The sequence below is a fragment of the Ovis canadensis genome, chromosome 3 (genome assembly GCF_042477335.2).
Source record: "Ovis canadensis isolate MfBH-ARS-UI-01 breed Bighorn chromosome 3, ARS-UI_OviCan_v2, whole genome shotgun sequence".
Taxonomy (NCBI): Eukaryota; Metazoa; Chordata; class Mammalia; order Artiodactyla; family Bovidae; genus Ovis; species Ovis canadensis.
The window spans coordinates 26,029,030-26,040,221 of NC_091247.1; the positions used below are offsets into that span (position 1 = coordinate 26,029,030).

The 11,192-nt window shown below is 42.3% G+C and overlaps 1 protein-coding gene across 3 annotated transcripts in view; it reads left to right on the forward strand.

Annotated features, from left to right (window-relative positions):
* KCNS3 (potassium voltage-gated channel modifier subfamily S member 3) overlaps window positions 1-10,080 on the forward strand; it is a 47,160-nt gene extending 37,080 nt beyond the window's left edge. For all 3 annotated transcript variants that reach the window (XM_069580248.1, XM_069580246.1, XM_069580247.1), the window contains one exon: window positions 8,080-10,080. In XM_069580248.1, coding sequence (XP_069436349.1) covers window positions 8,139-9,614 — 1,476 coding nt within the window. In that variant the 5' untranslated portion in view covers window positions 8,080-8,138 and the 3' untranslated portion in view covers window positions 9,615-10,080. The remainder of the gene's footprint in view (window positions 1-8,079) is intronic.
* Window positions 10,081-11,192: the final 1,112 nt, after the last annotated feature.

Below are 11,192 nucleotides of genomic sequence, written 5' to 3' on the forward strand. Positions count from 1 at the left end.
ATCAGAGACTGCATGTATCCTTGACATGCTAGTACCAAATCCCCTACCAGAGTATAGAGCATTCTTTATTGAGGCTGACTAATAAAATATATAAAATTGAAGACCAGCCAGTTAAAGACCTTCCTCCTTCCAGTTAAAAAAGTTAAATGTTTGAAGCATAGTGGAAAAAGTTTGCCCTATAAATCTGTATAATGTTGGCTGAAGCCTGAGCCTGAGGTTTCTCTATTTGTGACACAGGTATAGGATCTACTGCTAGGACTGCGGGAGAATTAAATGAAGTCATTCATTCAAGGATAATTACTCATTGCTTATACTGAGGTACTACATGAGTTGCTGGGAGTTAAAGGGTGCACAATAATGTATATGAAAACATGTATCACAGTGCATAGCCACACAAGGTGCTTAATAGACTTTTCTTAAAACATTTTTTGATGGAGAATTGTATATGTACAAAAAAAGAGAGAATATGTCATTAAATTCCTCTGTACCTGTCACTCAGCTAAAATAATTGTCATAATTATTAATTCATAGCCATCTTGTGGAGAAGGCAATGGCACCCCACTCCAGTACTCTTGCCTGGAAAATCCCATGGACGGAGGAGCCTGGTGGGCTGCAGTCCAAGGGGTCGCTAAGAGTCGGGCACAACTGAGCGACTTCATTTTCACTTTTCATTTTCATACTTTGGGGAAGGAAATGGCAACCCACTCCAGTATTCTTGGCCTGGAGAATCCCAGGGTCAGGGAGCCTGATGGGCTGCCGTCTATGGGGTCGCACAGAGTTGGACACGACTGAAGCGACTTAGCAGCAGCAGTGGCAGCCATCTTGTATGATCAGTGACTCCTTCCTGTCCTCCCAGCCCCACACCAATGAATTATTTTGAAGTAAATTCTCAATGCAGTAAAATTTTAGCATATATTTCCAAAAGATAAAGGTTTTTTTAGAGTGTAATTGCAATACCATTAGCACATTCAAAAATTGAACAATTATAATTTTACATTGTCAAGTATTTAGTTTAGTGTTCAGATACGCCCGATTTTCATATATATATTTGAAAGCATTTGGCTAGCTCGAATCAGTATCCACACAAAGCCACACACTGAATCTATTTGATGTGTCATTTATTTGATCCGTCATTTGTCCTGTATAATTCCCCACAGTCTGCTTTTTGCTGATCGCATCCCTATAGTATCTTTGAACATGTTCCTCTGAAATATCCTATTTGATTTTAAGTGTTAGACCTAGAGCTAGATCAAATTTATGTCTTATTTTATTTTTTGGCTGGGATAGTTCAGAATTGTGTACGTGTTTCCATCAGGAGGCACATTCTGTCTTGTCTCTTTTTGTTACACTGGCTTGAACAGTGAGTTCAGGTATTTTTCCTCTGAGCTAACCATTGTGGAGTTCCCTATTCATTTTTTAACTGGGTTTTAGCAGCCGTTTATGAGCACGCTCAGATCTGTTATTTCATTATAGTTGCACAATGGTGAGATTTTAATTCTATCATTCCTTTACTGTTTCCAAATGGATCACACCATTTTCCACTACTACTCATTATGCTTGAAGGTTCTAATTTCTCTGCATCGTCACAAACACTTAACTGTGTTATAACATAAGACTTGTATTATTATTACTTTTTGATTATATCCATCCTAGCTGTGTGAAATGGTATCGCGTTGTGACTCTGACTTGTGTTTCCTAGTGACCAATGACGTTGAGCATCTTTTCATGTGTTTTTTCGGCCATTTATATATCTTTGGAGAAATGTCTATAAAATCCTTTGCCCATTTGTCTTTTTACTGTTGTAAGAGTTTTTTATTTTTTAAATCTGTTTGGATTCTAGACTCCTATTAGATCTATCAAGTCAAGTCAAGTGTTAGTCACTCAGTTGTGTCTGACTCTTTGCAACCTCATGGACCACGGGGTTCCTCTGTCCATGGAATTCTCCAGGCTAAAAATTCTGGAGTGGGTTGCCATTCCCTTCTCCAGGGGATCTTCCTGACCCAGGGATTGAACTTGTGTCTCCTGCATTGGAGGCAGATTCTTTACCATCTGAGTGAATCCCAGGGAAGCCCAACAACTTGCAAATATTTTCTCCTAATTTTTGGGCAGTTTTGCTCAATATTTCCAAATTGCCCTTCATAAGAGTTTCCCTTCATTTTGTTTCCCCAATTGCAGTGTGCAAAAGTACCTGCTTCCCCACATACTTAGTAAGAGTATGTAGCTCAGTTTCTGTATTTTTTTCCCACTTTGGTATTAGATATGATTTGTTGTTGTTTAGTTGCTAAGTCATGTCCAACTCTTTGTGACCCCGTGGTCTGAGCCCTCCAGGCTCCTCTCTCCATGGGGTTTCCCAGGCAAGAATACTGGAGTGGGTTGACATTTCATTCTTCAGGGGATCTTTCCGACCCAGGGATCGAACTCACGTCTCCTGCTTGGCAGGTGAATTCTTTACCATTGAACCACCTGGGAAGCCCATTAGATATAATACTACTCCGTAATTTTAATGTGCATTTATCTTACTATGAGCAAGGTAGAACATTGTTTTCCTGTTTTAAGACCCATTGACATTTTTTTTTTTTTGTAAACTGTCTATTCATATCTGGCCCATTTTTCTATATTGTTTTTCTCTTTTTCTTCTCAGTCTAAAGCCTTTTATATGCTAGGTGTATTAACCACTTGTTTGTGATATAAGTGGCAAATATTTTTTTAACATTGCTTATGGCATGGTTTTCCATACCAAAATTTTACTTCTATATAATCAAAAGTTTTTTTGTGTGTTTTTAGTCAAAATTAAAGAGATTTGTCTCACTTATAGAGAAATTGACCCAAATCTTTAGTTAGTATTTGTATAACTCTCTCTAAATATGGTTCACACTATATGTATATTATATACATTCCTTTATATGTACATTTACGTATAGCTTCATGTATAAAATATATGTAAGATAATTATATATAAAGTATACTGTTGGTATATATTGAATATATATATAAATATACCTTCGACGCACTGTATTTTCTGAATGGGAATGAACGATGCTGTTAAATGCTGGCCTGAATATAGCAGTCTTGTAAATAACGATGTTCATTATCTGCTTTTCTTACTTACTCCTTCGAGTGGGTGAACCAGCACACTGCAGAGCAGGGGGTCCGACATAGGGAGCCCTGGCTTGAGTTTTGCTCCAACCCTTAGTAGGTGTGTGATGCCCATCTCTTCTAATCCTGCTTCCTCACCTGCAAAATCTCAAGGTATAGTGAGGAGCAGGGACTAGCTTCATGTAAGGGAACCTTGCTACAGTTTATAAAGGTGAGGTCTTCTTCTTCCCTGCTCTCCATAGGGTGCTGTGGGCCAGACGCAGCCAAGGAAATCAACAGTGTACTCTGGCAGCCATAATGTGGAGAATCTCATCCTGTCCTCTGAGCTGAAGCCTTTGATCTGATATAGAGATGCTTTCTTTTTTCTCTCCTCTAAAAGTCCCATAATGAGAGATCCCTGGTTTTATGCTGTGTGTTGCTATTGTGATTAGGCTTTGTGGAATGAGGGCTTTCCTGGTGGCTCAGGTGGTAAAGAATCTGCCTGCCAAGCAGGAGACCCAGGTTTGATCCCTGGGTTGGGAAGATTCCCCTGGAGGAGGGAATGGCAACCCACTCCAGTATTCTTGCCTAGAGAATTCCATGGACAGAGGAGCCTGGTGGGCTATAGTCCATAGGGTCAAAAAGAGCTGGACGTGACTGAGTGACTAACACTTTTTGTGGAATGCGTGGACCTCAGAACAGGCTCCTTTTTACTGGCATAGAGTGAATACAAAGTAAGGAGGCCAGAACAGGAAGATGGCTATTATGGTTGATAACAACGTTCTTTGGAAAAGTGATTTTGGAGCAGTTGGGAAATGGATGGCACACTTTCTGATTATGAGACTGACTTCAGCAGGCTGTATCATGAAGGGAGACAGTGGCTTTCAACCACTGTGGGTTTCCGGGAAAACTAAGGAGATAAAAAATAATCCACCAGAAGAAAATGTCCATGAAAGCCTTAATGCTAGCTTAGCTAAAACTCATTCCTTGGAACATTTTACTCTTGTACTTGCCACGAACATAAGCCTGCTTTCAGAGATCTGAGGTTCCATAAATATTTGGACCACGCCATGAGCTCTTGATTTAGGCCCTTCAAAGAAGATCTCTAACTAAAAATAGAAAGCTGAGGCAGGAAAAAAATCATGTCTTTTGGAGAGGTCAGCACATCTGTGAAGTGTTTTGCTATGCCAGGCCGTGGTCTCTGGTTTCACGGGAACATTGTCAGAGCAAATGGAGCAAATAGCCTTGTATTCTCTCTCACAGTGAGCTTCCTCCTAGGGTGGACGGCAGAGGGCTGTGTTTTCAGGCTGTGTTCTCTGGAGTGTCCTTTTCAGAGGTGGACTCTCTTGTCTCGCTGACAGCTTTGTCTCTTTGTAAACATAAGGACAAGAAATTCCTACCTGACCTTTATGTTTCCTCTAATGATGTTGTCCGGTTGTGCAGAGTAGAAAACACATCTTCCTTTGACTTTCTTCTTCCTTATCTTTTCCTTCCAATCAATGACCAAGTCCTCTTGATTCCACTTTATTTGTTGTTCAGTCATTAAGTCATGTTCGACTCTTTGCAACCCCATGAACTTCAGCATGCCAGCCTTCCCTGTCCTTTGCTATCTCCTAGAGCTTGCTCAAACTCATATCCATTAAGTCAGTGATGCCATCCAACCATGTCATCCTCTGTCACCCCCTTCTCCTCCTGCCTTCAATCTTTCCCATCATCAAGGTCTTTTCCAATGAGTCAGCCCTTCACATCAGATGGCCAAAGTATTGGAGCTTCAGCTTCAGCATCAGTCCTTCCAATGAATATTCAGATTTGATTTCCTTTAGGATTGACTGGTTTGATCTCCTTGTTGTCCAAGGGACTCTTAAATCTTCTCCAGCACCACAGTTCAAGAGCATCAATTCTTTGGCAATCAACTTTCTTTATGGTCCAACTTTCACATCCATACATGACTACTGGAAAAACCATAGCTTTGACTATGTGGCCCTTTGTTGGCAAAGTGATATCTCTGCTTCTTAATATCCTGTCTAGGTTTATCATAGCTTTTCTTGAAAAAAGCAAGTGTCTTTTAATTTTGTGGCTATGGTCACGGTCTGTGGTGATTTTGGAGCCCAGAAAAATAAAATCTGTCACTGTTTCCACTTTTTACCCTTCTATTTGGCATGAAGTGATGGGACTGAATGCTATGATCTTAGTTTTTCGAATGTTGAGTTTTAAGCCAGCTTTTTCACTCTCCTCTTTAATCTTCATCAAGAGGCTCTTTAGTTCTTCTTCACTTTCTGCCATTAAAGTGATATCATCTGCATGTCTGAGGTTATTGATATTTCTGGGCAGTCTTGATTCCAGTTTGTGAGTCATCCAGCCTAGCATTTCGTATGATGTACTCTGCATATAAGTTAAATCAGCAGAGTGACAATATACAGCATTGATATGCTCTTTTCCCAATTTTGAACTAGTCCATTGTTCCTTGTCCAGTTCTAACTGTTCCTTCTTGTCCTGCATACAGGTTTCGCAGGAGGGCAGGTAAGGTTATCTGGTATTCCTATCTCTTTAAGAATTTTCCACAGTTTGTTGTGATCCAGACGGTCAAAGGCTTTAGCATAGTAAATGAAGCAGAAGTAGATGTTTTTTGGGATTCCCTTGCTTTTTCTATGATATAGTGGATGTTGGCAATTTAATCTCTGATTCCTCTTGCCTTTTCTAAATCCAGTTTGAACATCTGGAAGTTCTGTGTTCACATACTGCTGAAGCCTAGGTTGGAGAATTTTGAGCATTACCTTGCTAGCATGTGAAATGAGTGCAGTTTCATGGTAATTTGAACATTCTTTGGCATTGCCTTTCTTTGGGATTGGAATGAAAACTGGCCTTTTTCCAGTTCTGTGGCCACTGCTGAGTTTTCCAAATTTGCTGGCACATTGAGTGGTACCCTTTCACAGCTATAAAATTCTTGAATTTGTCACTTCCTCTTTATACACATCATTGCTGTATGAGTTTGCGTCCTCTCACCTGTTCTGTTGTAACCCTACCCCCTTGGCGCCAGGCATTCCTGCCAGCTGTCTTCTATCCTGCTGTCAGTGGGGTCTTTCTAAGTTATAGTCACAAATACAGCCATGTCCACTTATTGATTAAGGTGATTTAGCAGTCTCATCTTCAGGATCAAGTCCAGACTCTTTATTTTATTTTTTTAAATATATTTTTTTGATGTGGACCATTTTTAAAGTCAAGTGAATTTTGTTACAGCATTGCTTCTCTTTTATGTTTTGTTTTTTTCTTGGCACAAGGCATGTGGGATCTTAGCTCCTCAACCAGGGATCCAGCCTGCACAGCCTGCAGGCAAAGTCTTAGCCACTGGACCACCAAGGAGGTCCCATGTCTAGACTCTTTAGATTGATTCACAATTGTCTTTGCAGTCTGACTTGTCCCCACCTTTTGATGCCCAGTGTTGGGAATGTCCTTTGCCCTCATTGCTCAGCTCTGCTTAAACCTTTAACATTTACTTAAATAGAACTTCTGCTATGAAGCTTCTCCAGACAGAGGTCATTGGTGATTCCCCAGTAACCCCAAAGATGCTTGACTCACTTTGGTCATAATACTACTACCTGTATTGGGTTATTGGATTATAATAAGGAAAAAAAACAGAAAGAGGTGGGAGGGATATGTGTGTAGTGGATATAGCATGGGCTTTGGAGTTTATTAACCTGGGTTTAAATCATGGCTTTGCCATTTGCTTATCTTGTGATCTTGGACTTCTCTGAGTATTTACTTTCCTATACGTCTACTGTGTAGTATTGAAAGGATGAAATCACATGATATATGCAAAAATTTATTAGTACTTGGTTGGAACGCAGTACATGACAATCTCCTACCTTTCTTTTATTTGCATCATCAGCTCTGAGGAATCAGCATTGTATTGGATGATGGTCAATACCTATTATTTTCTCTCTGAGAAACAGTTTTGGTACATTTTAGTTAGAGTCAAGACTGAAATAGCCTGTATATGCTGGGCCAATATAGACTTGAGTATCAAAGATTGGGAGTGTGTAGGAGACTGTTTGTGAAGGGAGGAAGGAGAAGAGCATAGTTGTGTCAGGAAACTGATACTGCAATTAACATAAAAAGGTTTCCCTAAGTCACTTTGTTCCCTTGTGGTTGCACCTGAAACCCCATCCCATGAAGTGTAACTGTATCTTTAAGATACTAATGGGACAAGGAGGTAATTATATCCTTTTGATTGTCCATATCCAAATGTGAGGAATAGAGCTTTCTCTAAAAGGAGTGAAACCTACATCTTTTGTAAGAGCTGATCTGAGCCCCAGTGATGTGTGGCTTGTGTTTGAGGTGGAGAGCAGAGAGCTGGTTCTGAGTGTGCTTGACCAAACCATAGGGAACAGGAGAGATGAGCTGCAAGCCAGGCAGCAAATAGCCTGCCACGTCTGAACTGAGCATTTCCAAATGAAGAAGCCTCATGGTCGAGGCTGGAGATGCTTGTATTGAGTAAGTGATCTCAAATGCATTGCTTTTGGGGTATGGCATGTTATTATGAATGCTTCAAAAACAGAGAAATAGGAACTGGAAATTCATAAAAATTATATGGCAGTCTTTTCCAGAAAATGGATATATAAACCCATTTTTAAAAAACCAAAACCCTATTTTATGTTGAATTTCTTATAGTCAAAGGGGGATAGTGTATTCGTTTTTATTCTGTTTTCTATTTTACTGTCTTTTTTTTTAATGGTATGTAGTCTTTCTTTTTTAATAAGATGACTTTTGTTTCATTTATTTATTTTTCCTGGTTGAGTCATGTGGCATGTGGGATCTCAGTTCCCCAACCAGGGATCGAATCCGCACCCCCTGCGTTGGAGGCATGGCATCCCAACCCCTAGACCGCCAGGAAAGTCCCTCTGTTTTTGCTTTTAATGTAGCCCATCATCCTGGAAAGGGCAGATTAAAAATAAGCTTGGCAGGGCTGCTCAGAACAGGGCTCACGTCGTCTTGTGTTCCTTCCAGGGCCAGTGTGAACTCCCTCGTCTCCCTTCCCAGCCAGCTCTCCACTGCCTGGATCCACCATGGTGTTTGGTGAGTTTTTCCATCGCCCGGGACCAGACGAGGAACTTGTCAACTTGAACGTGGGGGGCTTTAAGCAGACGGTCGACCAGAGCACCCTCCTGCGCTTCCCTCACACCAGGCTCGGGAAACTGCTCAGCTGCCACTCAGAGGAGGCCATCCTAGAACTGTGTGATGACTACAGCGTGGCCGATAAAGAGTACTACTTTGATCGCAACCCCTCGCTGTTCAGATACGTCTTGAACTTCTATTACACCGGGAAGCTGCACGTCATGGAGGAGCTGTGCGTGTTCTCGTTCTGCCAGGAGATTGAGTACTGGGGCATCAACGAGCTCTTCCTGGATTCCTGCTGCAGTAATCGCTACCAGGAGCGCAAGGAGGAGAACCACGAGAAGGACTGGGACCAGAAGAGCAACGATGTGAGCACCGACTCCTCTTTCGAAGAGTCGTCTCTGTTCGAGAAGGAGCTGGAGAAGTTTGACAAGCTACGATTTGGCCAGCTCCGGAAGAAGATCTGGATCCGGATGGAGAACCCAGCCTACTGCCTGTCGGCCAAGCTCATTGCCATCTCCTCCCTGAGCGTGGTGCTGGCCTCCATTGTGGCCATGTGCATCCACAGCATGTCAGAATTCCAGAACGAGGATGGGGACGTGGATGACCCCGTGCTGGAGGGCGTGGAGATTGCATGCATCGCCTGGTTCACGGGTGAGCTGGCCATCCGGCTGGTTACCGCTCCCTGTCAAAAGAAATTCTGGAAGAACCCTCTGAACATAATTGACTTCGTGTCCATCGTTCCCTTTTATGCCACGTTGGCTGTAGACACCAAGGAGGAAGAGAGTGAGGACATTGAGAACATGGGCAAAGTGGTCCAGATCCTCAGGCTCATGAGGATTTTCCGAATTCTCAAGCTTGCCCGGCACTCGGTGGGACTTCGATCTCTTGGTGCCACACTGAGGCATAGCTACCATGAGGTTGGCCTGCTGCTTCTTTTCCTGTCGGTGGGCATCTCCATCTTTTCTGTGCTTATCTACTCTGTGGAGAAAGACGACCACACCTCCAGCCTCACCAGCATCCCCGTCTGCTGGTGGTGGGCCACCATCAGCATGACGACCGTGGGCTATGGAGACACCCACCCGGTCACCTTGGTGGGAAAGCTGATTGCCAGCACATGCATCATCTGTGGCATCTTGGTGGTGGCCCTTCCCATCACCATTATCTTCAACAAGTTCTCCAAGTACTACCAGAAGCAAAAGGACATCGATGTGGACCAGTGTAGTGAGGACGCGCCAGAGAAGTGTCAGGAGCTCCCTTACTTTAACATTAGAGACATTTATGCCCAGCGGATGCATGCCTTCATCACCAGTCTCTCTTCGGTGGGAATCGTGGTGAGCGACCCCGACTCCACAGATGCTTCAAGCATTGAAGACAACGAGGATGTTTATAACACAGCATCCTTGGAGAATTTACCCCCAACGTGAGCAGGGAGTTTGTGCCTGGACCTTGTGTCCCTTCCCGATGTTAGGTTAACACAGCTTTATCAACCTCAATGGGTTCGTTAAAATCATTTACTTCTCAGGGTGTACTCTTCAGCCATAGTTGGACATTTCATTGCTCTGAAATGATAGAAACGTCTTTATTTTTCTCAGTGAGGCGAATGAAATGCCTTGCTCTGAAATTTATTTTTTACAAGAGAGTTGTGATATGATTTTGATTTTGCAAAACAAAGAATATGGTATATGGTATTGGGTGGGATTTCTTGCTCTGGCTTCTGTATCATTCTGTGTTTATCATTTACTCACATTGAGCTAACTGACAAGTAGAATCAAAGGCCCAGCTGGAGGCTACATGCATGTAAGATCCACAAAATGAGACAATGCATGTCAATCCATGTTCACACTCTAGACATGGACAATAGGAGCCTAATAAATTGCCTAATTCAGTACAGAGAATGTCTTGGTGGTATGTTTTGATGTAAAGTAACTATATTTCAATACGTTCACAATCGACTTGGTAGAGAAAATGCTGTTTTTAGCACATCAAGAGCCCTTTCTGTATGTTTTTGAATTTTGGATATACATCAGCAGTGGGCTAGTCCTTCTGTTCAGTAGCATTGGTGGAGGTTGGCAGGTAGAAGGGTCATGTTCATGATTAAACCACACTTTCCAGTGTAACCTAATTATGCATGTACACGTTTAGGACATACTCAAATTGGTATATGTGCATAAAACATGTGCCCCTACAGATCTATTTCCAGTATTTATTTTCTAATTTCAACTGCTAGAATAAAACCTCATCACCTGAAAATTGTGGAGCAGAGTGAACCTACACATTCACAGACAGAGATAACATTCAGTGACTGGAAGGAAAGAGAAATGCTGTCCAAACCCACAGATGTGACTCACTGTGGCCAGAGGAGTGAGACTTAAATCACTGAACACGGCTATGCCAGCAGCTGTGAAATGAGCCAATATTTAAAAATAGCCTGAGAGGCAGTCATGTCCACCTCTTATGTTTCTACTCCTCATAACGGGAGAAGAAATATTAGTACATACTCATTTCCAGAGCAGTGACAGCAGTTCTAGCCAATGTGAAGAGAATGTAGCTAAAATCTTAATTTTGGAGAGGCATGGCTTCCCTGGTGGCTCAGACAGTAAAGAATCTGCCTGCAATGAGGGAGACCTGGGTTTGATCCCTGGGTTGGGAAGATCCCCTGGAGGAGGGCATGGCAGTCCACTCCAGTTCCTTGCCTGGAGAATCCCCATGGACAGAGGGGCCTGGCGGGCTACAGTCCATGCTGTCACAGAGTCGGACATGACTGAGCTAGTAAGCACCACCAATGGTGACTCTAACTCATGCTGTCAGGTTGGGTTCTTCCTGTGAGATCTTCTAAATGGAGGAGCTGCATGGATTTATGCTCCAACTTTTTAGGTTTGCACATGTGTTTTGTTGAAAGAAGGTTGTTCTCTCTAGGTTATCTGATGAAGGTAATTTTTTGACGCACCACTCCTGCTGTTTCTTTGACTTTTGAGATGGTTACAACTAACAGGGTTTATAGT